The 27,991-nt window shown below is 48.4% G+C and overlaps 1 protein-coding gene across 3 annotated transcripts; it reads right to left on the bottom strand.

Annotated features, from left to right (window-relative positions):
• Positions 1–11,937: 11,937 nt before the first annotated feature.
• LOC135551354 (retinitis pigmentosa 9 protein-like) lies at positions 11,938–25,334 on the bottom strand. Of its 3 annotated transcripts, none has more exons than XM_064982574.1 (4): positions 24,934–25,334; positions 24,342–24,481; positions 22,572–22,662; positions 11,938–12,495 (listed from the first exon to the last, which is right to left on the bottom strand). In XM_064982574.1, the coding sequence occupies exons 1-4, from the start codon at positions 25,086–25,088 to the stop codon at positions 12,333–12,335; spliced, it is 549 nt and encodes a 182-aa protein (XP_064838646.1). In that variant the 5' UTR covers positions 25,089–25,334; the 3' UTR covers positions 11,938–12,332. The 3 variants fall into 3 exon arrangements, with proteins under 3 accessions (XP_064838646.1, XP_064838647.1, XP_064838649.1); XM_064982575.1 differs by having other exon boundaries at positions 24,342–24,466; XM_064982577.1 differs by lacking the exon at positions 11,938–12,495 and adding an exon at positions 21,551–21,852.
• Positions 25,335–27,991: the final 2,657 nt, after the last annotated feature.

The following is a 27,991-nucleotide window of genomic DNA, read 5'->3' as shown; positions in this document are numbered from 1 at the left end:
TGTTTTTGGCCCGAGCAAGTCTCTTCTTCTTATTGGTGTCCTTAGTAATGGTTTCTTCGCAGAAATTCGACCATGAAGGCCTGATTCACACAGTCTCCTCTGAACAGTGGATGTTGAGATGTGTCTGTTACTTGAACTCTGTGATGCATTTATTTGGGCTGCAAACTGAGGCTGGAAACTCTAATGAACGTATCATCATAGCGCTTGATGATTTTTGCGACTGCACTTGAATAACCATTCAAAGTTATTGAAATTGTCCCTATTGACTGACCTTCATGTCTTAAAGTAATGATGGACTGTCGTTTCTCTTTGCTTATTTGAGCTGTTCTTGCCGAAATATGGACTTGGTCTATATCCCCCTACCTTGTCATAACACAACTGATTGTCTAAAACACATTAAAGAAATTCCATAACTTCACTTTTGTTATTTGAAATGCATTCCAGGTTGCTACCTCATGAAGATGGTTGAGAGAATGCCAAGGGTGTGCAAAGCTGTCATCAAGACAAAGGGTGGCTATTTGAAGAATCTCATATATATAAAATACATTTAGATTTGTTTAACACTTTGTTGGTTACTACATGATTCCATATGTGTTACTTCACTCACACGCAAGCACGCCTCCAACTCAATCATCAAGTTTGCAGACGACACAACAGTGGTAGGCTTGATTATCAACAACGACGAGACGACCTACAGGGAGGAGGTGAGGGCCCTCGGAGTGTGGTGTCAGGAAAATAACCTCACACTCAACGTCAACAAAACTAAGGAGATGATTGTGGACTTGAGGGAACACCCCCCTATCCACATCGATGGAACAGTAGTGGAGAGGGTAGTAAGTTTTAAGTTCCTCGGCGTACACATCACAGACAAACTGAATTGGTCCAACCACACAGACAGCATCGTGAAGAAGGAAGAAGAAATTTGGCTTATCACCAAAAGCACTCACAAAATTCTACAGAATCGAGAGCATCCTGTCGGGCTGTATCACCGCCTGGTACGGCAACTGCTCCGCCCACAACCGTAAGGCTCTCCAGAGGGTAGTGAGGTCTGCACAACGCATCACCGGGGGCAAACTACCTGCCCTCCAGGACACCTACACCACCCGATGTCACAGGAAGGCCATAAAGATCATCAAGGACAACAACCACCCGAGCCACTGCCTGTTCACCCCGCTATCGTCCAGAAGGCAAGGTCAGTACAGGTGCTTCAAAGCTGGGATCGAGAGACTGAAAAACAGCTTCTATCTCAAGGCCATCAGACTGTTAAACAGCCACCACTAACATTGAGTGGCTGCTGCCAACACACTGACTCAACTACAGCCACTTTTATAATGGGAATTGATGGGAATTGATGTAAAATATATCACTAGCCACTTTAAACAATGCTACTTAATATAATGTTGACATACCCTACGTATATACTGTACTCTATATCATCTACTGCATCTTTATGTAATACATGTATCACTAGCCACTTTAAACTATGCCACTTTGTTTACATACTCATCTCATATGTATATACTGTACTCGATACCATCTACTGCATCTTGCCTATGCCGCTCTGTACCATCACTCATTCATATATCTTTATGTACATATTCTTTATCCCTTTACACTTGCGTGTATAAGGTAGTAGTTTTGGAATTGTTAGCTAGATTACTCGTTGGTTATTACTGCATTGTCGGAACTAGAAGCACAAGCATTTCGCTAAACTCGCATTAACATCTGCTAACCATGTGCATGTGACAAATACAATTTGATTTGATTTGATTCATAGTTCTGATGCCTTCACTATTATTCCACAATGTATAAAAATAAAAATAAAGAAAAACCCTTCAATGAGTAGGTGTTATAAAACCTATGACCGGTAGTGTATGTGAGAATGCTGTTCATTAACTTCAGTTCAGCATTCAACACTATTGTTCCCTCCAAGCTTGACACCAAGCTCAGATCCCTGGATCCTGAACTTCCTGACAGGCAGCCAAAAGGCTGTGAGGATTGGCAACAACACCTCCTCCACACTGACTCTTAACACAGGGCCCCCCCAGGGGTGTGTCCTCAGCCCTCTGCTGTACTCCCTGTTAACCTACAACTGTGTGGCTTTGCACGACACCAACATCAACTTTGCTGACGACACCACGTTGTAGACCTGAGAGCCAACAACGACAAGTCAGCCTATAGGGAGGAGGTAAGAACTGGCATTGTGGTGCCAAGACAACCTATCACACAACGTCAGCAAAACAAAGGAGTTGTTGTTGACTTCAGGAAACAGAGGTAACACACCCGATCCCTGTATATGGTTCTGTTACTCCCTGTATATGTTTCTGGTACTCCCTGTATATGGTTCTGGTATGGTACTCCCTTGTATATGGTTCTGTTACTCCCTGTATATGGTTCTGGTACTCCCTGTATATGGTTCTGGTACTCCCTGTATATGGTACTGGTACTCCCTGTATATGGTTCTGGTATGGTACTCCCTGTATATGGTACTGGTACTCCCTGTATATGGTTCTGGTATGGTACTCCCTGTATATGGTACTGGTACTCCCTGTATATGGTTCTGGTACTCCCTGTATATGGTTCTGGTACTCCCTGTATATGGTACTGGTACTCCCTGTATATGGTTCTGGTACTCCCTGTATATGGTTCTGGTACTCCCTGTATATGGTACTGGTACTCCCTGTATATGGTACTGGTACTCCCTGTATATGGTACTGGTACTCCCTGTATATGGTTCTGTTACTCCCTGTATATGGTACTGGTACTCCCTGTATATAGTTCTGGTACTCCCTGTATATGGTACTGGTACTCCCAGTATATGGTACTGGTACTCCCTGTATATGGTACTGGTACTCCCTGTATATGGTACTGGTACTCCCTGTATATGGTTCTGGTACTCCCTGTATATGGTTCTGGTATGGTACTCCCTGTATATGGTACTGGTACTCCCTGTATATGGTACTGGTATTGTACTCCCTGTATATGGTTCTGGTACTCCCTGTATATGGTTCTGGTACTCCCTGTATATGGTACTGGTACTCCCTGTATATGGTTCTGGTACTCCCTGTATATGGTTCTGGTACTCCCTGTATATGGTACTGGTACTCCCTGTATATGGTTCTGGTACTCCCTGTATATGGTACTGGTATTGTACTCCCTGTATATGGTTCTGGTACTCCCTGTATATGGTTCTGGTACTCCCTGTATATGGTTCTGGTACTCCCTGTATATGGTACTGGTACTCCCTGTATATGGTACTGGTACTCCCTGTATATGGTTCTGGTACTTCTTGTATATGGTTCTGGTACTCCTGTATATGGTACTGGTACTACCTGTATATGGTACTGGTACTCCTGTATATGGTACTGGTACTCCCTGTATATGGTTCTGGTACTCCCTGTATATGGTACTGGTACTCCCTGTATATGGTACTGGTATTGTACTCCCTGTATATGGTTCTGGTACTCCCTGTATATGGTTCTGGTACTCCCTGTATATGGTTCTGGTACTCCCTGTATATGGTACTGGTACTCCCTGTATATGGTACTGGTACTCCCTGTATATGGTACTGGTATTGTACTCCCTGTATATGGTACTGGTACTCCCTGTATATGGTACTGGTATGGTACTCCCTGTATATGGTACTGGTACTCCCTGTATGTGGTACTGGTACTCCCTGTATATGGTACTGGTACTCCTGTATATGGTACTGGTTCTCCCTGTATATGGTACTGGTACTCCCTGTATATGGTTCTGGTACTCCCTGTATATGGTACTGGTACTCCTGTATATGGTACTGGTACTCCCTGTATATGGTACTGGTACTCCCTGTATATGGTACTGGTACTCCCTGTATTTTTTTTATTTTTTATTTTTTTATTTCACCTTTATTTAACCAGGTAGGCTAGTTGAGAACAAGTTCTCATTTACAACTGCGACCTGGCCAAGATAAAGCATATCAGTGTGAACAGACAACACAGAGTTACACATGGAGTAAACAATTAACAAGTCAATAACACAGTAGAAAAAAAGGGAGTCTATATACATTGTGTGCAAAAGGCATGAGGAGGTAGGCGAATAATTACAATTTTGCAGATTATCACTGGAGTGATAAATGATCAGATGGTCATGTACAGGTAGAGATACTGGTGTGCAAAAGAGCAGAAAAATAAATAAATAAAAACAGTGTGGGGATGAGGTAGGTGAAAATGGGTGGGCTATTTACCAATAGACTATGTACAGCTGCAGCGATCGGTTAGCTGCTCAGATAGCACAAGTTTGAAGTTGGTGAGGGAGAGAAAAGTCTCCAACTTCAGGGATTTTGCAATTCGTTCCAGTCACAGGCAGCAGAGTACTGGAACGAAAGGCGGCCAAATGAGGTGTTGGCTTTAGGGATGATCAGTGAGATACACCTGCTGGAGCGCGTGCTACGGATGGGTGTTGCCATCGTGACCAGTGAACTGAGATAAGGCGGAGCTTTACCTAGCATGGACTTGTAGATGACCTGGAGCCAGTGGGTCTGGCGACGAATATGTAGCGAGGGCCAGCCGACTAGAGCATACAAGTCGCAGTGGTGGGTGGTATAAGGTGCTTTAGTGACAAAACGGATGGCACTGTGATAAACTGCATCCAGTTTGCTGAGTAGAGTGTTGGAGGCAATTTTGTAGATGACATCGCCGAAGTCGAGGATCGGTAGGATAGGCAATTTTACTAGGGTAAGTTTGGCGGCGTGAGTGAAGGAGGCTTTGTTGCGGAATAGAAAGCTGACTCTTGATTTGATTTTCGATTGGAGATGTTTGATATGAGTCTGGAAGGAGAGTTTACAGTCTAGCCAGACACCTAGGTACTTATAGGTGTCCACATATTCAAGGTCAGAACCATCCAGGGTGGTGATGCTCGTCGGCCATGCGGGTGCAGGCAGCGATCGGTTGAAAAGAATGCATTTGGTTTTACTAGCATTTAAGAGCAGTTGGAGGCCACGGAAGGAGTGTTGTATGGCATTGAAGCTTGTTTGGAGGTTAGATAGCACAGTGTCCAAGGACGGGCCGGAAGTATATAGAATGGTGTCGTCTGCGTAGAGGTGGATCAGGGAATCGCCCGCAGCAAGAGCAACATCCTTGATATATACAGAGAAAAGAGTCGGCCCGAGAATTGAACCCTGTGGCACCCTCATAGAGACTGCCAGAGGACCGGACAGCATGCCCTCCGATTTGACACACTGAACTCTGTCTGCAAAGTAATTGGTGAACCAGGCAAGGCAGTCATCCGAAAAACCGAGGCTACTGAGTCTGCCGATAAGAATATGGTGATTGACAGAGTCGAAAACCTTGGCAAGGTCGATGAAGACGGCTGCACAGTACTGCCTTTTATCGATGGCGGTTATGATATCGTTTATTACCTTGAGTGTGGCTGAAGTGCACCCGTGACCGGCTCGGAAACCAGATTGCACAGCGGAGAAGGTACGGTGGGATTCGAGATGGTCAGTGACCTGTTTGTTGACTTGGCTTTCGAAGACCTTAGATAGGCAGGGCAGGATGGATATAGGTCTGTAACAGTTTGGGTTCAGGGTGTCTCCCCTTTGAAGAGGGTGATGACTGCGGTAGCTTTCCAATCCTTGGGGATCTCAGACGATATGAAAGAGAGGTTGAACAGGCTGGTAATAGGGGTTGCGACAATGGCGGCGGATAGTTTCAGAAATAGAGAGTCCAGATTGTCAAGCCCAGCTGATTTGTACGGGTCCAGGTTTTGCAGCTCTTTCAGAACATCTGCTATCTGGATTTGGGTAAAGGAGAACCTGGAGGGGCTAGGGCGAGAAGCTGCAGTGGGGGCGGAGCTGTTGGCCGAGGTTGGAGTAGCCAGGCGGAAGGCATGGCCAGCCGTTGAGAAATGCTTGTTGAAGTTTTCGATTATCAGGGATTTATCGGTGGTGACCGTGTTACCTAGCCTCAGTGCAGTGGGCAGCTGGGAGGAGGTGCTCTTGTTCTCCATGGACTTCACAGTGTCCCAGAACTTTTTGGAGTTGGAGCTACAGGATGCAAACTTCTGCCTGAAGAAGCTGGCCTTAGCTTTCCTGACTGACTGCGTGTATTGGTTCCTGACTTCCCAGAACAGTTGCATATCGCGGGGACTATTCGATGCTATTGCAGTCCGCCACAGGATGTTTTTGTGCTGGTTGAGGGCAGTCAGGTCTGGAGTGAACCAAGGGCTGTATCTGTTCTTGGTTCTGCATTTTTTGAACGGAGCATGCTTATCTAAAATGGTGAGGAAGTTACTTTTAAAGAATGACCAGGCATCCTCAACTGACGGGATGAGGTCAATGTCCTTCCAGGATACCCGGGCCAGGTCGATTAGGAAGGCCTGCTCACAGAAGTGTTTTAGGGAGCGTTTGACAGTGATGAGGGGTGGTCGTTTGACTGCAGCTCCGTAGCGGATACAGGCAATGAGGCAGTGATCGCTGAGATCCTGGTTGAAGACAGCGGAGGTGTATCTGGAGGGCCAGTTGGTCAGGATGACGTCTATGAGAGTGCCCTTGTTTACAGAGTTAGGGTTGTACCTGGTGGGTTCCTTGATGATTTGTGTGAGATTGAGGGCATCTAGCTTAGATTGTAGGACTGCCGGGGTGTTAAGCATATCCCAGTTTAGGTCACCTAAAAGAACAAACTCTGAAGCTAGATGGGGGCGATCAATTCACAAATGGTGTCCAGGGCACAGCTGGGAGCTGAGGGGGTCGGTAGCAGGCGGCAACAGTGAGAGACTTATTTCTGGAGAGAGTAATTTTCAAAATTAGTAGTTCGAACTGTTTGGGTATGGACCTGGAAAGTATGACATTACTTTGCAGGCTATCTCTGCAGTAGACTGCAACTCCTCCCCTTTGGCAGTTCTATCTTGACGGAAGATGTTATAGTTGGGTATGGAAATCTCCGAATTTTTGGTGGCCTTCCTGAGCCAGGACTCAGACACGGCAAGGACATCAGGGTTAGCAGAGTGTGCTAAAGCAGTGAGTAAAACAAACTTAGTGAGGAGGCTTCTGATGTTGACATGCATGAAACCAAGGCTTTTTCGATCACAGAAGTCAACAAATGAGGGTGCCTGGGGACATGCAGGGCCTGGGTCTACCTCCACATCACCCGTGGAACTGAGAAGGAGTAGTATGAGGGTGCGGCTAAAGGCTATCAAAACTGGTCGCCTAGAGCGTTGGGGACAGAGAATAAGAGGAGCAGGTTTCTGGGCATGGTAGAATATATTCAGGGCATAATGCGCAGACAGGGGTATGGTGGGGTGCAGGTACAGCGGAGGTAAGCCCAGGCACTGGGTGATAATGAGAGAGGTTGTATCTCTGGACATGCTAGTTGTAATGGGTGAGGTCACCGCATGTGTGGGAGGTGGGACAAAGGAGGTATCAGGGGTATGAAAAGTGGAACTAGGCGCTCCATTGTGAACTAAAACAATGATAACTAACCTGAACAACAGTATACAAGGCATATTGACATTTGAGAGAGACATACAGCGAGGCATACAGTAATCACAGGTGTTGAATTGGGAAAGCTAGCTAAAACAGTAGGTGAGACAACAACAGCTAATCAGCTAGCACAACAACAGCAGGTAAAATGGCGTTGACTAGGCAACGGGGCCGACAGATAAAACATAAACAAGCAGAATGAAGTACCGTGACTAATGGACAGTCCAGCGTGCATCAGCTATGTAGCCAAGTGATCAGTGTCCAGGGGGCAGGGAAGCTGGATTAGTGAGTGTTATCCAGGTTAAAAAAACTAACAATGACTAAATAGCTTGTAGCTAGTTAGCTGGTTAGCTTCTGGAGGTTCTTGAGTGTGTTCTAAAAATTTAAAATAATAGTGATTCCGTATCATATTGGGTGAGGCGGGTTACCGGAAGGTATAAACAAATTAAAAATCGAATAGAGATAAGAGAGTAAATATGGGTCCAGTGAGTGTTTGGGACGAGGCGATTCAGACGGTTAGCAGGCCTGTGCTAACAAGCTAGCAGTTAGTAGACCGGGGCCTAACAAGGTAGCAGTTAGCGGACCGGGGCTAAACAAGCTGGCAGTTAGCAGGCCGAAATAGCAAGCAAGGAGATAGCAAGGGCTAGAGAGTTAGCCTTTGGGGGACGTCGCGATGGGGTGAGACTGTTTATTCCTCTTCATGCGGTGACATCGATAGACCGGTCGTGGGTCCGGGTAATTGTAGCCCAGGAGTATGCTACGGTGGTAGGTATTGTAGCCCAGTAGTATGCTACGGTGGTAGCACAGGTGCTCTGGCGGGGCTAGCTTCAGGCTAAGTGAGTGGAAACACCAGCAGTAATCGTCCGGGGTTGCAGTTTAGCTAAATAACTAGTTGTGAAGATCCAGCTGAAAGTGCGGTGGGAATCCGGGGATAAAAAAATAAATAGGTCCGTTATGCTCTGGTTAGAGTCGCGTTGTTTGAACTGGCGAGAGCTTTCCGAGCTAAAGGTTAGCTGATGACCGGTTAGCTGATGACCGCTAGCATAGTTGGTAGTTAGCTGGCTAGCTTCAGTTGAAGGGTTCCGGTTCCGAAGTAAATATAAATACTTTAGGAAACCAAATAGCTACGTTGGGTGAGGCGGGTTGCAGGAGAGTATTTGGAAGCTGAGGTTTAGCAAAATGTTTTAAAAGATATGCGAAGAGAAAATGTGTAAAAAAGAAAAAAGACGAAATATACACGGGACAAGGGACACGACACGTCTTACTGCTACGCCATCTTGGACAAGTATATGGTAAAGGTACTCCCTGTATATGGTACTGGTACTCCCTGTATATGGTACTGGTACTCCCTGTATATGGTACTGGTATGGTACTCCCTGTATATGGTTCTGGTATTGTACTCCCTGTATATGGTTCTGGTACTACCTGTATATGGTACTGGTACTCCCTGTATATGGTACTGGTACTCCCTGTATATGGTACTGGTATTTTACTCCCTGTATATGGTTCTGGTACTCCCTGTATATGGTACTGGTATTGTACTCCCTGTATGTGGTACTGGTACTCCCTGTATATGGTACTGGTATTGTACTCCCTGTATATGGTTCTGGTACTCCCTGTATATGGTTCTGGTACTCCCTGTATATGGTACTGGTACTCCCTGTATATGGTACTGGTACTCCCTGTATATGGTTCTGGTACTCCCTGTATATGGTTCTGGTACTCCCTGTATATGGTACTGGTATGGTACTCCCTGTATATGGTTCTGGTACTCCCTGTATATGGTTCTGGTAATCCCTGTATATTGTACTGGTACTCCCTGTATATGGTTCTGGTACTCCCTGTATATGGTTCTGGTACTACCTGTATATGGTACTGGTACTCCCTGTATATGGTTCTGGTACTCCCTGTATATGGTTCTGGTACACCCTGTATATGGTACTGGAACTCCCTGTATATGGTTCTGGTACTCCCTATATATGGTTCTGGTACTCCCTGTATATGGTTCTGGTACTCCCTGTATATGGTACTGGTACTCCCTGTATATGGTTCTGGTACTCCCTGTATATAGTACTGGTACTCCCTGTATATGGTTCTGGTATGGTACTCCCTGTATATGGTTCTGGTACTCCCTGTATATGGTTCTGGTACGCCCTGTATATGGTACTGGTACTCCCTGTATATGGTTCTGATATGGTACTCCCTGTATATGGTTCTGGTACTCCCTGTATATGGTACTGGTACTCCCTGTATATGGTTCTGGTACTCCCTGTATATGGTACTGGTACTCCCTGTATATGGTCCTGGTACTCCCTGTATATGGTACTGGTACTCCCTGTATATGGTACTGGTACTCCTGTATATGGTTCTGGTATGGTACTCCCTGTATATGGTACTGGTACTCCCTGTATATGGTTCTGGTATGGTACTCCCTGTATATGGTACTGGTACTCCCTGTATATGGTACTGGTATTGTACTCCCTGTATATGGTACTGGTACTCCCTGTATATGGTTCTGGTACTCCCTGTATATGGTTCTGGTACTCCCTGTATATGGTTCTGGTACTCCCTGTATATGGTTCTGGTACTCCCTGTATATGGTTCTGGTACTCCCTGTATATGGTACTGGTACTCCCTGTATATGGTTCTGGTATGGTACTCCCTGTATATGGTACTGGTACTCCCTGTATATGGTTCTGGTACGCCATGTATATGGTACTGGTACTCCCTGTATATGGTTCTGATATGGTACTCCCTGTTTATGGTACTGGTACTCCCTGTATATGGTTCTGGTATGGTACTCCCTGTATATGGTTCTGGTACTCCCTGTATATGGTTCTGGTATGGTACTCCCTGTATATGGTACTGGTACTCCCTGTATATGGTTCTGGTACTCCCTGTATATGGTTCTGGTACTCCCTGTATATGGTACTGGTACTCCCTGTATATGGTACTGGTACTCCCTGTATATGGTTCTGGTATGGTACTCCCTGTATATGGTTCTGGTACTCCCTGTATATGGTACTGGTACTCCCTGTATATGGTTCTGGTACTCCCTGTATATGGTTCTGGTACTCCCTGTATATGGTACTGGTACTCCCTGTATATGGTTCTGGTACTCCCTGTATATGGTACTGGTACTCCCTGTATATGGTTCTGGTACTCCCTGTATATGGTTCTGGTATGGTACTCCCTGTATATGGTTCTGGAACTCCCTGTATATGGTTCTGGTACTCCCTGTATATGGTTCTGGTACTCCCTGTATATGGTTCTGGTACTCCCTGTATATGGTTCTGGTACTCCCTGTATATGGTTCTGGTATGGTACTCCCTGTATATGGTTCTGGTACTCCCTGTATATGGTTCTGGTACTCCCTGTATATGGTTCTGGTACTCCCTGTATATGGTTCTGGTACTCCCTGTATATGGTACTGGTACTCCCTGTATATGGTTCTGGTACTCCCTGTATATGGTTCTGGTACTCCCTGTATATGGTACTGGTATGGTACTCCCTGTATATGGTTCTGGTACTCCCTGTATATGGTTCTGGTACTCCCTGTATATGGTTCTGGTACTCCCTGTATATGGTACTGGTACTCCCTGTATATGGTACTGGTACTCCCTGTATATGGTTCTGGTACTCCCTGTATATGGTTCTGGTACTCCCTGTATATGGTTCTGGTACTCCCTGTATATGGTTCTGGTATGGTACTCCCTTGTATATGGTTCTGTTACTCCCTGTATATGGTTCTGGTACTCCCTGTATATGGTTCTGGTACTCCCTGTATATGGTTCTGGTACTCCCTGTATATGGTACTGGTACTCCCTGTATATGGTTCTGGTACTCCCTGTATATGGTTCTGGTACTCCCTGTATATGGTTCTGGTATGGTACTCCCTGTATATGGTTCTGGTACTCCCTGTATATGGTTCTGGTACTCCCTGTATATGGTTCTGGTACTCCCTGTATATGGTACTGGTACTCCCTGTATATGGTACTGGTACTCCCTGTATATGGTACTGGTACTCCCTGTATATGGTTCTGGTACTCCCTGTATATGGTACTGGTACTCCCTGTATATGGTACTGGTACTCCCTGTATATGGTACTGGTACTCCCTGTATATGGTACTGGTACTCCCTGTATATGGTACTGGTACTCCCTGTATATGGTTCTGGTACTCCCTGTATATGGTACTGGTACTCCCTGTATATGGTTCTGGTACTCCCTGTATATGGTACTGGTACTCCCTGTATATGGTTCTGGTACTCCCTGTATATGGTACTGGTACTCCCTGTATATGGTACTGGTATTGTACTCCCTGTATATGGTTCTGGTACTCCCTGTATATGGTTCTGGTACTCCCTGTATATGGTTCTGGTACTCCCTGTATAATAGCTTCATTCTTGTGTGTTTTATTTCTCATGTTTTGATCTTGTTACTTAATTCTGTTGAGAAAGCTTGTCATGAAGCATTTCACTGGAAGGTCTCCACCCATTTTATTCAGCGCATGTGACAAATAACATGTCATTACCAATGCTGTTAGAGTTCCTCTCCCGAGGGACCCTACATTCACAATCACAATGCACGTCCATAGGATCCTATTCGGTATGATCTAATGGAGTAGAGGACTAATGAACTCATTAACCATATGAGGGATGGGACAAGTCATGCATTATTTAAAGGTGGAGGGAAGGAAGGCAGCAGGGAACGCTGAACCAAAGAGGGTCATCTTGTGTGCACTTCATAGTGCACCATTGAAGCGACACTGAGCCATTGGGTAAGAACCACCGTAGCTGCTCACTGACTGACAGACACTGCAGTGTTGTGTCGTTACCTCTCCCTGCAAGAACAATCCAGGAAGGTTCCAACGGCTCAGTCAGACTCAGAACAGTCACTGGTTTTGGAGAACTTGTGGTGTTTCTTTTTCTTCTTTTCTTTCTTTTTCTTGTGTTTCCTCTTCTTGCTCTCACTGGTGGAGGAGGAGCTGTCAGAGGAAGAGGTAGCATCCTGCAGGAGCTGCTGCAGCTGCTGGATCCTGGAGAGAGGTAGGTGGGAGTAGGGGTAGGAGAGAGAGAGAGAGTGGGGTTGGAGAGAGAGAGTGGGGGGTGGGGGTTGGAGAGAGAGAGTGGGGGGTGGGGGTTGGAGAGAGAGAGTGAGGGTTGGAGAGAGAGTGGGGTTGGAGAGAGAGAGTGGGGGGTGGGGGTGGAGAGAGAGAGAGTGGGGGTGGAGAGAGAGAGAGAGTGAGTGGGGGTGCGGTTGGAGAGAGAGAGTAGGGGGTGTGGGTTGGAGAGAGAGAGTGGGGTTGGAGAGAGACAGTGGGGGGTGGGGGTTGGAGAGAGAGAGAGTGGGGGGTGGGGTTTGGAAAGAGAGTGGGGGTGGGGGTTGGAGAGGGAGAGAGTGGCGGGGGGTGGAGAGAGAGAGAGTGGGGGGTGGAGAGAGAGAGAGTGGGGGGTTGGAGAGAGAGAGTGGGGGTGGGGGTTGAGAGAGAGAGTGGGGGTGGGGGTTGGAGAGAGAGAGTGGGGTTGGAGAGAGAGAGTGGGGGGTGGGGGTGGAGAGAGAGAGAGTGGGGGTGGAGAGAGAGCGAGAGTGAGTGGGGGTGCGGTTGGAGAGAGAGAGTAGGGGGTGTGGGTTGGAGAGAGAGAGTGGGGTTGGAGAGAGACAGTGGGGGTGGGGGTTGGAGAGAGAGAGAGTGGGTTGGAGAGAGAGTGGGGTTGGAGAGAGAGAGTGGGGGGTGGGGGTGGAGAGAGAGAGAGTGGGGGTGGAGAGAGAGCGAGAGTGAGTGGGGGTGCGGTTGGAGAGAGAGAGTAGGGGGTGTGGGTTGGAGAGAGAGAGTGGGGTTGGAGAGAGACAGTGGGGGGTGGGGGTTGGAGAGAGAGAGAGTGGGGGGGTGGGGTTTGGAAAGAGAGTGGGGGTGGGGGTTGGAGAGGGAGAGAGTGGGGGGTGGAGAGAGAGAGAGTGGGGGGTGGAGAGAGAGAGAGAGTGGGGTTGGAGAGAGAGAGTGGGGGGTGGGGGTTGAGAGAGAGAGTGGGGGGTGGGGGTTGGAGAGAGAGAGTGAGGGTTGGAGAGAGAGTGGGGTTGGAGAGAGAGAGTGGGGGTGGGGGTGGAGAGAGAGAGAGTGGGGGTGGAGAGAGAGAGAGAGTGAGTGGGGTGCGGTTGGAGAGAGAGAGTAGGGGGTGTGGGTTGGAGAGAGAGAGTGGGGTTGGAGAGAGACAGTGGGGGTGGGGGTTGGAGAGAGAGAGAGTGGGGGGTGGGGTTTGGAAAGAGAGTGGGGGTGGGGGTTGGAGAGGGAGAGAGTGGGGGGGGGGAGAGAGAGAGAGTGGGGGGTGGAGAGAGAGAGAGAGTGGGGTTGGAGAGAGAGTGGGGGGTGGGGGTTGAGAGAGAGAGTGGGGGTGGGGGTTGGAGAGAGAGAGTGAGGGTTGGAGAGAGAGTGGGGTTGGAGAGAGAGAGTGGGGGGTGGGGGTGGAGAGAGAGAGTGGGGGTGGAGAGAGAGCGAGAGTGAGTGGGGGTGCGGTTGGAGAGAGAGAGTAGGGGGTGTGGGTTGGAGAGAGAGAGTGGGGTTGGAGAGAGACAGTGGGGGTGGGGGTTGGAGAGAGAGAGAGTGGGTTGGAGAGAGAGTGGGGTTGGAGAGAGAGAGTGGGGGGTGGGGGTGGAGAGAGAGAGAGTGGGGGGTGGAGAGAGAGAGAGAGTGGGGTTGGAGAGAGAGTGGGGGTGGGGGTTGAGAGAGAGAGTGGGGGTGGGGGTTGGAGAGAGAGAGTGAGGGTTGGAGAGAGAGTGGGGTTGGAGAGAGAGAGTGGGGGGTGGGGGTGGAGAGAGAGAGAGTGGGGGTGGAGAGAGAGAGAGAGTGAGTGGGGTGCGGTTGGAGAGAGAGAGTAGGGGGTGTGGGTTGGAGAGAGAGAGTGGGGTTGGAGAGAGACAGTGGGGGTGGGGGTTGGAGAGAGAGAGAGTGGGGGGTGGGGTTTGGAAAGAGAGTGGGGGTGGGGGTTGGAGAGGGAGAGAGTGGGGGGGTGGAGAGAGAGAGAGTGGGGGGTGGAGAGAGAGAGAGAGTGGGGGTGGAGAGAGAGAGAGTGGGGGGATGGAGAGAGAGAGTGGGGGGTGGAGAGAGAGAGAGTGGGGGATGGAGAGAGAGAGGGTGGGGGGGTGGAGAGAGAGAGAGTGGGGGATGGAGAGAGAGAGAGTGGGGGGGTGGAGAGAGAGAGAGAGAGAGAGAGAGTGGGGGGTGGAGAGAGAGAGAGTGGGGGGGTGGAGAGAGAGAGAGAGAGTGGGGGGTGGCCGGGGGGAGACAGGGAGTGGGAGTTGGAGAGACAGAGGGGGTAGAAGGATGGAAGAGAGTCAGATGGGTTGGAACCATTCAAGCAGAGGGGCAAGGTGTGAAACTGACACACAGTATCTTCTGAAAGGTGAAAAATATGTTTCATCAGACACACAAACGTCATGTCCTCCTAACATCTGACTATTCCCTCCAGAATCAGAAGATTTCCACTCATTCACTCAGAAGTGTCCCTGGTTGTGAATCAAGTATATTATCAGCGATTGTCAGCTGACAGCTGGTGAGTACTGAGTATGTGTCATATGGGGATTAGGATGGGCTGAAAGGTGTTTTCAGCTGGTGCTAAAGTGGGTCACCGAGAGAGAGACCGAGACAGAGCGAGAGAGAAACAGAGAGAACAAGACAGAGAGCAAGACGGAGAGAGCGATATAGAGAGAGCGAGAGGGAGACGGAGAGCGAGACGGAGAGCAAGAGGGTGGCAGAGAGCAAGAGGGAGACGGCGACCGAGAGGGAGACAGAGAGAGTAAGAGGGAGGCAGAGAAAGCGAGAGGGAGACCGAGAGCGAGACCGAGATAGCGAGACCGAGAGGGAGACGGACAGAGCGAGAGGGTGATGGAGAGAGCGAGAGCGAGAGGGAGCCGGAGAGCGAGAGGGAGACAGAGAGCCGAGACGGAGAGCGAGAAAAAGAGCAAGAGGGAGACGGAGAGGGAGACTGAGATGGAGACAGAGAGCGAGAGGGAGACAGAGCGAGAGGGAGACAGAGAGCGAGACAGAGAGGGAGACAGAGAGCGAGACCGAGAGGGAGACAGAGAGAGCGAGAGGGAGACGGAGAAAGCGAGAGGGAGACAGAGAAAGTGAGAGGGAGACGGAGAGAGCGAGACAGAGAGCGAGAGGGAGACAGAGAGCGAGACGGAGAGAGCGAGACAGAGAGCGAGAGGAGACCGAGAGGGAGACGGAGAGAGCGAGAGGGAGACGGAGAAAGCGAGAGGGAGACAGAGAGAGTGAGAGGGAGACGGAGAGAGCGAGACAGAGAGCGAGAGGGAGATGGAGAAAGCGAGAGGGAGACAGAGAGAGCGAGAGGGAGAGAGAGCGAGAAGGAAAGAACAAGAGGGAGAGAGCGAGAGAACGAGAGGGAGAGAGCGAGAGAACAAGAGGGAGAGAGCGAGAGAACGAGAGGGAGAGAGCGAGAGGGAGACAGAGAGGGAGAGCGAGAGGGAGACCGAGAGAGCGAGGGAGAGAGTGAGAGGGAGATGGGGAGAGCGAGAGGGAGAGCAAGAGGGAGAGCGAGGGGGGACAGAGAGAGGGAGAGAGGGAGAGAACGAGAGGGAGAGAGGGAGACGGAGCGAGCGAGAGGGAGATGGAGAGAGCGAGAGGGAGACAGAGAGAGCGAGAGGGAGACAGAGAGAGAGAGCGAGAGGGAGATGGGGAGAGCGAGGGAGAGAGCGAGAGGGAGATGGGGAGAGCGAGAGGGAATTGGAGAAAGCAAGAGGGAGAGCGAGAGGGAGACGGAGAGAGAGAGAGACGGAGAGAGCGAAAGGGAGACAGAGAGGGAGAGCAAGAGGGAGACCGAGAGAGCGAGAGGGAGACCGAGAGGGAGCAGAGAGAGCGAGACGGAGAGCGAGACGGAGATCGAGAGGGAAACAGAGAGAGCGAGAGGAATACAGAGAGAGCGAGAGGGAGACAGAGAGAGCGAGAGGGAGACAGAGAGAGCGAGAGGGAGACAGAGAGAGCGAGAGGGAGAGCGAGAGCGAGAGGGAGACAGAAAGTAAGACGGAGAGCGAGAGGGAAAGCGAGAGGGAGACCGAGGGAGTGAGAGAGAGGTAGACAGAGAGAGCGAGATGGAGATGGAAAGTGCGAGAGGGAGACGGAGAGAGCGAGGGGGAGAGAGTGAGAGAGAGACAGAGAGAGCGAGACGGAGAGCGAGACAGAGACCGAGAGAGCGAGACAGAGAGAGCGAGACAGAGAGAGCGAGACAGAGATAGATTTTGTTTCAGGCAGCCAGCAGAGTAGCCAGCAATAAAATATGAATATATCAAGAAACCCAATGATCAAACAACTCAGAGACAGAGGCCTCCCTGCTCTTTGATTAGCCCAAAACTTTACATTTCCATTGATTCGGTATGCTCAGAGAAAAACAAGAGCGCTTGTGCAAGTTGCAAGACACTGAAAACAACCCAAACTTCCAACACGGCTGTTCCCAAGCTTCATTAATAATTCATCTGTGGAGCTGGAGGAGCATTGTTCTCGTCCACGTTGACATCATCCACCCAGAGGACAGTGAAGTAATCATTAGGACTGTTCAAGGCAAGGACTGTGAGGCAGAGCGGAGTCTTCCACTGTTACATTTCACTCTGTCTCTCACACCATCATAACATTCATTTGATCAGCTCATAAGATCCTGTAGAACACACTCTGCCTCTCTCCTGTCATACAACGCATGTTGCACTTTCATCAGTTCAGATGGCACTTAAAAACTTCTCCGTAGACACCCAAGTTCACTTTCACCGTCGTTCAGAACCATTTTTAAACATACTTTTATTCACCCGTTTGATTAAGTGCTCTGACAGCTATCAGGATGTGATCAATTGAATCTAATTCAATTAGGGCGTTGACTTCAGTGTGTCCTCAGATGACCAGGGGGGTGTGTCCTCCGATGACCCGGGGGGTGTATCCTCCGATGACCCGGGGGGTGTATCCTCCGATGACCCGGGGGATGTCCTCAGATGACCAGGGGTGTTTCCTCAGATGACCAGGGGGGGTGTCCTCAGATGACCAGGGGGTGTGTCCTCCGATGACCAGGGGTGTGTCCTCCGATGACATGGGGGGTGTCCTCCGATGACCCGGGGGATGTCCTCAGATGACCAGGGGTGTGTCCTCAGATGACCAGGGGGTGTCCTCAGATGACCAGGGAGGTGTCCTCAGATGACCAGGGAGGTGTCCTCAGATGACCAAGGGGGTGTCCTCAGATGACCAAGGGGGTGTCCTCAGATGACCAGGGGGTGTCCTCAGACGACCAGGGAGGTGCGTCCTCAGATGACCTGGGGGTGTCCTCAGATGACCAGGGGGTGTCCTCAGATGACCAGGGGGTGTCCTCAGATGACCGGGGGGGGTATCCTCCGATGACCTGAGGGGTGCGTCCTCAGATGACCTGGGGGGTGTCCTCAGATGACCAGGGGGTGTCCTCAGATGACCGGGGGTATCCTCCGATGACCTGAGGGGTGCGTCCTCAGATGACCTGGGGGGTGTCCTCAGATGACCAGGGGGTGTCCTCAGATGACCAGGGAGGTGTCCTCCGATGACCGGGGGTGCGTCCTCCGATGACATGGGGGTGTCCTCAGATGACATGGGGGTGTCCTCAGATGACCAGGGGGTGTCCTCAGATGACCAGGGGGTGTCCTCAGATGACCAGGGGGGTGTCCTCCGATGACCAGGGGGTGTCCTCTGATGACCAGGGGTGTGTCCTCCGATGACCCGGGGGTGTGTCCTCCGATGACCCGGGGGGTGTGTCCTCCGATGACCCGGGGGGTGTGTCCTCCGATGACCCGGGGGGTGTGTCCTCCGATGACCCGGGGGGTGTGTCCTCCGATGACCCGGGGGGTGTGTCCTCCGATGACCCGGGGGTGTGTCCTCCGATGACCCGGGGAGTGTCCTCCGATGACCCGGGGAGTGTCCTCCGATGACCCGGGGGTGTGTCCTCCGATGACCCGGGGGGTGTGTCCTCCGATGACCCGGGGGGTGTGTCCTCCGATGACCCGGGGGGGGTGTCCTCCGATGACCCGGGGGGGTGTATCCTCCGATGACCCGGGGGGTGTGTCCTCCGATGACAGCCTTTTATTTCACATTAGTTGGTTGTTATTCTTCTTCTGTGCTCAAAGGCTCTCAATTAATAATAAACTATTCTGATTGAAACAGTTGGAAAATGAAAGGGATCGTTCACTCGAATGACAAATTTACTGGAACTAACTGGAAAGTAACAGTCTCCAGAAGCCGATGATCACCACAGCTTAGCATCAGCATTGTTGGGAGAAAAACAACAATAATCGTTAAGTCCCCTGTGACCGTGCTGCTAAATTGCTTTTCTGAATTGATGTTACAAAGACAAGTTACAGAAGAACTGTCCTTTTAAAAGAGCCCTATGCACAGTATACAGTCCAGACGACCTTAACTATGATCACCTCCAAACAGCACAGTATACAGTCCAGACGACCTTAACTATGATCACCTCCAAACAGCACAGTATACAGTCCAGACTACCTTAACTATGATCACCTCCAAACAGCAGAGTATACAGTCCAGACGACCTTAACTATGATCACCTCCAAACAGCACAGTATACAGTCCAGACGACCTTAACTATGATCACCTCCAAACAGCACAGTATACAGTCCAGACTACCTTAACTATGATCACCTCCAAACAGCACAGTATACAGTCCAGACTACCTTAACTATGATCACCTCCAAACAGCACAGTATACAGTCCAGACGACCTTAACTATGATCACCTCCAAACAGCACAGTATACAGTCCAGACTACCTTAACTATGATCACCTCCAAACAGCAGAGTATACAGTCCAGACGACCTTAACTATGATCACCTCCAAACAGCTCAGTATACAGTCCAGACTACCTTAACTATGATCACCTCCAAACAGCTCAGTATACAGTCCAGACTACCTTAACTATGATCACCTCCAAACAGCACAGTATACAGTCCAGACGACCTTAACTATGATCACCTCCAAACAGCACAGTATACAGTCCAGACGACCTTAACTATGATCACCTCCAAACAGCACAGTATACAGTCCAGACTACCTTAACTATGATCACCTCCAAACAGCACAGTATACAGTCCAGACTACATTAACTATGATCACCTCCAAACAGCACAGTATACAGTCCAGACTACCTTAACTATGATCACCTCCAAACAGCACAGTATACAGTCCAGACGACCTTAACTATGATCACCTCCAAACAGCACAGTATACAGTCCAGACGACCTTAACTATGATCACCTCCAAACAGCACAGTATACAGTCCAGACGACCTTAACTATGATCACCTCCAAACAGCACAGTATACAGTCCAGATGACCTTAACTATGATCACCTCCAAACAGCACAGTATACAGTCCAGACGACCTTAACTATGATCACCTCCAAACAGCACAGTATACAGTCCAGACGACCTTAACTATGATCACCTCCAAACAGCACAGTATACAGTCCAGACGACCTTAACTATGATCACCTCCAAACAGCAGAGGAGACATCTATCTTTTTTTAAATTTTTACATTTAACCTTTATTTTACCAGGCAAGTCAGTTAAGAACAAATTCTTATTTTCAATGACGGCCTAGGAACAGTGGGTTAACTGCCTGTTCAGGGGCAGAACGACACATTTGTACCTTGTCAGCTCGGGGATTCGAACTTGCAACCTTTCAGTTACTAGTCCAACGCTCTAACCACTAGGCTACCCTGCCGCCCCATCTAAACAAAATGTTGATAATAAAACCAGAAGGTTGTTTCTTTTTCATTCTGTTTGTTTTCTCTGATCATGTCGTACATTGGGTCTTTGTGTGCCTACAAGAAAGAGATGGTTTAGGTACTTATTTACTAAATGTACAGGATAACACACACATTGCAAACACTCCAATGATAACAAGCATGTTGAGATAAAACGCCATTCAGCTACTGCTCTTAGGCAACATTATTTCCCCCCATTCAATGCTCTCCTCTGCCACAGCAGCATTTTAAAATCCGGTTGTTGTATCACAATGGAATGTATGAAAATGAGATACGCTTGCACTTATGTTAATCATTGCAGTGGCATTGTAGCAAGCAGGGCTACAGAACAACTGCACTGTGTGAATCTGCTGAGTCCAGAAGCATCCAGCTGCAGAGGATAGAGATGCTGGTTGCATCCCAAATGCCACCCGTTTCCCAAAGTAGTGCGCAAATGGGGAAAGGGGTGTGATTTGGGACGCAACCTTACTGTATCCAATTGCATCAAGCAAGCATGCTCATGGTCCAAGGCAGTCAGGCACCTAGACCTCCCCGCCAGGTTATGGTTGGGACCAGGTTATGGTTGGGACCAGGAGCAGACCTCCCCGCCAGGTTATGGTTGGGACCAGGTTATGGTTGGGACCAGGAGCAGACCTCCCCGCCAGGTTATGGTTGGGACCAGGTTATGGTTGGGACCAGGAGCAGACCTCCCCGCTAGGGTATGGTTGGGACCAGGTTATGGTTGGGACCAGGTTATGGTTGGGACCAGGAGCAGACCTCCCCGCTAGGTTATGGTTGGGACCAGGTTATGGTTGGGACCAGGTTATGGTTGGGACCAGGAGCAGACCTCCCCGCTAGGTTATGGTTGGGACCAGGTTATGGTTGGGACAAGGAGCAGACGTCCCCACAAGGTTATGGTTGGGACCAGGTTATGGTTGGGACCAGGAGCAGACGTCCCCACGAGGTTATGGTTGGGACCAGGTTATGGTTGGGACCAGGAGCAGACGTCCCCACGAGGTTATGGTTGGGACCAGGTTATAGTTGGGACCAGGAGCAGACGTCCCCACGAGGTTATGGTTGGGACCAGGTTATGGTTGGGACCAGGAGCAGACGTCCCCACGAGGTTATGGTTGGGACCAGGAGCAGACGTCCCCACGAGGTTATGGTTGGGACCAGGTTATGGTTGGGACCAGGAGCAGACGTCCCCACGAGGTTATGGTTGGGACCAGGTTATAGTTGGGACCAGGAGCAGACGTCCCCACGAGGTTATGGTTGGGACCAGGTTATGGTTGGGACCAGGAGCAGACGTCCCCACGAGGTTATGGTTGGGACCAGGAGCAGACGTCCCCACGAGGTTATGGTTGGGACCAGGTTATGGTTGGGACCAGGAGCAGACGTCCCCACGAGGTTATGGTTGGGACCAGGAGCAGACGTCCCCACGAGGTTATGGTTGGGACCAGGTTATGGTTGGGACCAGGAGCAGACGTCCCCACGAGGTTATGGTTGGGACCAGGTTATGGTTGGGACCAGGAGCAGACGTCCCCACGAGGTTATGGTTGGGACCAGGAGCAGACGTCCCCACGAGGTTATAGTTGGGACAGGACCAATCCTAGTCCTAGGGACACATTTTTTGGTTTGAGACAACACATTATATTCAACTAGTCAAAAGGCTTGATGATTAGTTTAAATAATCTCTTGTGGGCAGATTAGGTAAACATAAATGGTTTGCATCTTTGATTATTTGAACAAACCACGATTTCGTAGGTGTGTAGCATCGTTCACGTTTCGGAAGGGTAGGGGACAATTCAGCCACAGGAAGGGCGGGGGACAATTCAGCCCATAGGAATGGTGGGGGACAATTCAGCCCACAGGAAGGGTAGGGGACAATTCGGCCTACAGGAAGGGTAGGGGACAATTCAGCCCACAGGAAGGGTAGGGGACAATTCAGCCCACAGGAAGGGTAGGGGACAATTCAGCCCACAGGAAGGGTAGGGGACAATTCAGCCCACAGGAAGGGTAGGGGACAATTCAGTCCACAGGAAGGGTAGGGGGACAATTCAGCCCACAGGAAGGGTAGGGGACAATTCGGCCCACAGGAATGGTAGGGGACAATTCAGCCCATAGGAATGGTAGGGGACAATTCAGCCCATAGGAATGGTAGGGGACAATTCGGCCCATAGACTTGCCAGTAACTTGCAAAGAGAGAGGGTGGAGCTCCTCGTTCTAGCATCTCTTAACACATATGGACCCAGAACTTCATAGAGCAGCTGACCAATTACACAAGACTTTAGTTCTGGGTTAACCAAGATGAGTTGAAAGATGGAGGAGACTCACCACTCTGAACTGCTCCAGCTTCTGGTTTCCTTTGATGAAGAAGGGACACTCTCGGTCCCCTGTCCTGTGTCTATAACGCTGCATCTCCAACCTGCACAAGGGAGAAGTGTCATGTTGGTAACAGAAGCACACTCCCTCCTGCTCTCTAAGAAATCACCAAAACAAGCTAGTGTTGGAACGTGGAATAGATGTATATACACCTGTTCATCACTTAGCCTACATCTAAATGCAATTCAAAATCAAAATGAATAAATAGTCAAACATTTCCCCAAAGTATTATGTGGAACAGGTAAGACTTTGTAATTCCACAGGGATTTAGACTAACCTAGTACGCTTTACGAAGAACACGAGGGGGGGGGGGGGCAGCCTTTATTCTTTGAGGGACAAGCAGAACAGATGTGAATCTCTGCTACACCGACGTGATCCTGGGCTCATTCAAAAGCGATGGGTCTATCAAGCTAAGCCTAGAGTGTGTCCCAAACGCCACTTAATTCCCTTTATAGTGCAATTATTTTGACCAGAGCCCTATGAGTGTACCATGTACCCTGATCAAAAGTAATGCACTAGATAGCGAATAGGGTGCCATTTGAGACGAACACATAGCCACTCTCCTGTCTCTCTCAGTGGGGTTGGATTTAAGTGACATTATTGAGAGGATGAGGACCAGGACTATCCAGTGGTGAAGACAACATTCTTTGTCTGTCTGCTATATTTCAATAGAGTGCAGTACATGATCACATAAGCATGGATGGACCTCTGCCCACTTCAAGCTGTACATTTTCTAGATCTGTGATAGTGACCCACTTATAAAGGAGTGTCTATTTAATCCCAGTCAGTCGCAGAAGCACTACGTTTTTTCAGGTTATTTCACATCAGTGTGCTGTAGTTGAACGAGGATGAAGAGAGGAAGCCACTGTAGACTATTGAGATGCACCCTAAAATGTAGTTATCACAGGAGGTTGGTGGCACCTTAATTGGGGAGGACGGGCTCGTGGTAATAACTGGAGTGGATTAAGTGGAAAAGTATGAAATATATCAAACACATCCCCAATTAAGGTGCCACCAACCTCCTGTGTTACCTACATTTTAGGGTGCATCTCAATTGTCTAAAGTGGCTTCCTCTCCTCGTCCTCCTTCATCCACAGCACACTGATGGTTTCCACGATGCCATTAAATTTGCTCTGTTCCTCCCCTGGTAGGTATTCATCTCAAATGGCCCCCTTTTCACTATATAATGCAGAGGAAGGCCCAAAACATTGTAAAAGACTTCAGTCTATAGACTGTTCTCTCTGCTACTGCACGGCAAGCGGTACCGGAGCACCAAGTCTAAGTCCAAAAGGCTCCTTAAGAGCTTCTACCCCCAAGCCATAAGACTGCTGAACAACTAATCAAATGGCCACCCGGACTATTTACATTGACCCCCCTTTGTTTTCACACAGCTGCTACTCTCTGTTTATTATCTATGCATAGTCACTTTACATCTACCTACATGTACAAATGACCTCGACTAACCTGTACCCCTGCACATTGACTAGTACCCCCTGTATATAGCCTTGTTTTATTGTTACTTATTATTTTATATTTAGCTTTTGTTTATTTCGTAAATATGTTCTTAACTCTTTCTTGAACTACATTGTTGGTTAAGGGCTTGTAAGTAAGCATTTCACAGTAAGGTCGACACCGGATGTAGTCATGCACGTGACAAATAACATGTGATGACTTTTTAGCAGGCCCCAGTGTGCCACATAATAGCTGTGTGTTTCTACTCACACTGCATCACTTTCACTCCCTTCCCATGAGGCATCCACAGCCCCTTGGTGGGGGCCTGAGCCAGGAAGTCTCGAGCATCCTCACTTCCTGGATCAGCAGGAATAGTCCTCTGGTTTGTAGTCTTCCTAAAAAAACAGCCCCTGTGTTTCAAGTAGAAGCAAGATGACACATATTCCAGTTTCCATAGCAATCCCTTTACTGATAGCTAGCTAGCTACAGCTCATCTATCACAGTAATGATTTACCTGGCAGTGAGCAGTGATAATGACCTGCCCTTACTATACCTTAATGAATCCAGGAGGTTTTTCATAAATGCATAGAGGGGAAAAGAAAACAATGGTGGTGAGAATAAATATGATAATATACTTTGTGTTTAGATAGGTACCCCTGTTCAAGTCAGGGGCAAAGCAGGGACAAAGCACCTTGTCGAGCCATGCTACAGACCTGCTCGAGTTAAATTGTCTTTGCTGAAAGCTACAGTAATATAACAATGATAGGCAGTTTCTTGGTACATCACAAGGCCGATCAACTACACTGTTATGTTTTATTCATCCACAAGTTCCATACCACCGAAGCACGTGTGGTTTACTTACGTCTTCACATGCTTCAGCTTTTGCACTTCTTGGTTTAGTTTTTGTCGCTTATTTCTTGAGTTTTTCCACATCGTGTTTTGATTCATTGTGCCTTTTGCGGTCCCCTCTGTCCTCCGAGTATAGCGATCTTTTTCGACTAGACATTGCAACGACATTGGATAACTGTGTTAATAAAATAACCCTTTAATTTCAGTTTGATACGATTTCTCGAACACCAATACATTTGGGACAAGCGTAGTTATTTTCTGCTTCTGATTGCGCATGCCATCGCAGCGCCGTCTACATCTCAGAGAGAGTCGAGCATGCCTGGTCCCAATTGAGGCTGTTTTCACCCTGGTTTTAATATCTATGCCGGGTTTGCGCAGGTGTTTATTTGCGTATTATCATATACAGCCAGGACTATACTTTGAAAAGGTGAGGTCTGTAGTGGTTTATAAAGTATCCATACTGTACCCTTCGTTTGAGTTGTATTGCAGTTACCCGAAAGTATTTCCAGCTTCCAACTGTAGAATCAACTCTATAATATGCTTATAAACAGTCTGTATGTTGAGGTATTAAAGGGGCAGCCCGGGATAGATACATCTATTTTTGGACTCTTAAATGAATGATATTCTTCAAGAATCAATGACTATATATACACTGCTCAAAAAAATAAAGGGAACACTAAAATAACACATCCTAGATCTGAATTAATGAAATATTCTTATTAAATACTTTTTTCTTAACATAGTTGAATATGCTGACAACAAAATCGCACAAAAATTATCAATGGAAATCAAATTTATCAACCCATAGAGGTCTGGATTTGGAGTCACACTCAAAAGGAAAGTGGAAAACCACACTACAGGCTGATCCAACTTTGATGTAATGTCCTTAAAACAAGTCAAAATGAGGCTCAGTAGTGTGTGTGGCCTCCGCGTGCCTGTATGAACTCCCTACAACGCCTGGACATGCTCCTGATGAGGTGGCGGATGGTCTCCTGAGGGATCTCCTCCCAGACCTCCTGGACAGTCTGTGGTGCAACGTGGCGTTGGTGGATGAAGCGAGACATGATGTCCCAGATGTGCTCAATTGGATTCAGGTCTGGGGAATGGACGGGCCAGTCCATAGCATCAAGGCCTTCCTCTTGCAGGAACTGCTGACACACTCCAGCCACATGAGGTCGAGCATTGTCTTGCATTAGGAGGAACACAGGGCCAACCGCACCAGCATATGGTCTCACAAGGGGTCTGAGGATCTCATCTCGGTACCTAATGGCAGTCAGGCCACCTCTGGCGAGCACATGGAGGGCTGTGCGGCCCCCCAAAGAAATGCCACCCCACACCATGACTGACCCACCGCCAAACCGGTCATGCTGGAGGATGTTGCAGGCAGCAGAACGTTCTCCACGGCATCTCCAGACTCTGTCACGTCTGTCACGTGCTCAGTGTGAACCTGCTTTCATCTGTGAAGAGCACAGGGCACCAGTGGCGAATTTGACAATCTTGGTGTTCTCTGGCAAATTCCAAACATCCTGCACGGTGTTGGGCTGTAAACACAACCCCCACCTGTGGACTTTGGGCCCTCATACCACCATTCATGGAGTCTGTTTCTGACCATTTGAGCAGACATATGCACATTTGTGGCCTGCTGGAGGTCATTTTGCAGGGCTCTGGCAGTGCTCCTCCTTGCACAAAGGCGGAGGTAGCGGTCCTGCTGCTGGGTTGTTGCCCTCCTACGGCCTCCTCCACCTCTCCTGATGTACTGGCCTGTCTCCTGGTAGCGCCTCCATGCTCTGGACACTACGCTGAAAGACACAGCAAACCTTATTGCCACAGCTCGCATTGATGTGCCATCCTGGATGAGCTGCACTACCTGAGCCACTTGTGTGGGTTGTAGACTTCGTCTCATGGTACCACTTGAGTGACAGCACCGCCAGCATTCAAAAGTAACCAAAACATCAGCCAGGAAGCATAGGAACTGAGAAGTGGTCTGTGGTCACCCCCTGCAGAACCACTCCTTTATTGGGGGTGTCTTGCTAATTGCCTATAATTTACACCTGTTGTCTATTCCATTTGCACAACAGCATGTGAAATTTGTCAATCACTGTTGCTTCCTAAGTGGACAGTTTGATTTCACAGAAGTGTGATTGACTTGGAGTTACATTGTGTTTAAGTGTTCCCTTTATTTTTTTGAGCAGTGTATATATATATAACTTAAAAATGTCTCAAACTGTTCAACTGGCAAAACCCATAAACTTGCTTTACTCCATTGTTTGTAAACAATATTATTGTAAACAAACAGTGTTCAAAACATGTACCATGTATCAAAAACAAGAACCCTTTAAAAAGTTTTATTTCTCGCACTTAATGAGAGACTTCTGTTTTCTGAAAACTGCCACTGTGAATACATTGCAACACTGACAGTCGACTTCGTGCCTTTCGGAAACTAAAATGGATAAAAAAAATATTTTGAAAAAAACTCAAAAAGAATCGTTGCATATCTATTCAACATAAAAAAACATACCTTATTTGCATAAGTTTTTAGACCCTTTGCTGTGAGACTCGAAAATGAGCTCAGGTGAATGCTGTTTCCATTGATCATCCTTGAGATGTTTCTACAACTTGATTGGAGTCCACCTGTGAGAAATTCAATTGATTGGACATGATTTGGAAAAGTACAAACCTAACTATACAGTGGGGCAAAAAAGTATTTCGTCAGCCACCAATTGTGCAAGTTCTCCCACTTAAAAAGATGAGAGGCCTGTAATTTTAATCATAGGTACACTTCAACGATGACAGACAAAATGAGAAAAAAATCCAGAAAATCACATTGTATGATTTTTTATGAATTTATTTGCAAATTATGGTGGAAAATAAGTATTTGGTCAAAGGAATTGTCCGCAGACCTCCACCACAGTAGTGTCAAAAAACTGATCTGGTGAAGGGTACCAAGAACTTCTGCAGCATTCAAGATCCCCAAGAACACAGTGGCCTCCATCATTCTTAAATGGAAGTTTGGAACCACCAAGACTCTTCCTACAGCTGGCCACCTGGCCAAACTGAGCAATCAGGGGAGA

Source organism: Oncorhynchus masou, chromosome 13 (genome assembly GCF_036934945.1).
Source record: "Oncorhynchus masou masou isolate Uvic2021 chromosome 13, UVic_Omas_1.1, whole genome shotgun sequence".
NCBI lineage: Eukaryota > Metazoa > Chordata > Actinopteri > Salmoniformes > Salmonidae > Oncorhynchus > Oncorhynchus masou.
This window is presented reverse-complemented; position numbering and strand designations above follow the sequence as displayed.

What these genes read in the sequence shown, in the direction of transcription:
- LOC135551354 (XM_064982574.1), bottom strand. Translation starts at nt 25,088, where the DNA reads ATGTCGTTGCAATGTCTAGTCGAAAAAGATCGCTATACTCGGAGGACA. An exon ending in GGGAGTGAAAGTGATGCAGT is followed by an intron (nt 22,663 to 24,341) that starts GTGAGTAGAAAC and finishes TCCCTTGTGCAG; the next exon opens with GTTGGAGATGCAGCGTTATA. An exon ending in AGCTGGAGCAGTTCAGAGTG is followed by an intron (nt 12,496 to 22,571) that starts GTGAGTCTCCTC and finishes ACCTCTCTCCAG; the next exon opens with GATCCAGCAGCTGCAGCAGC.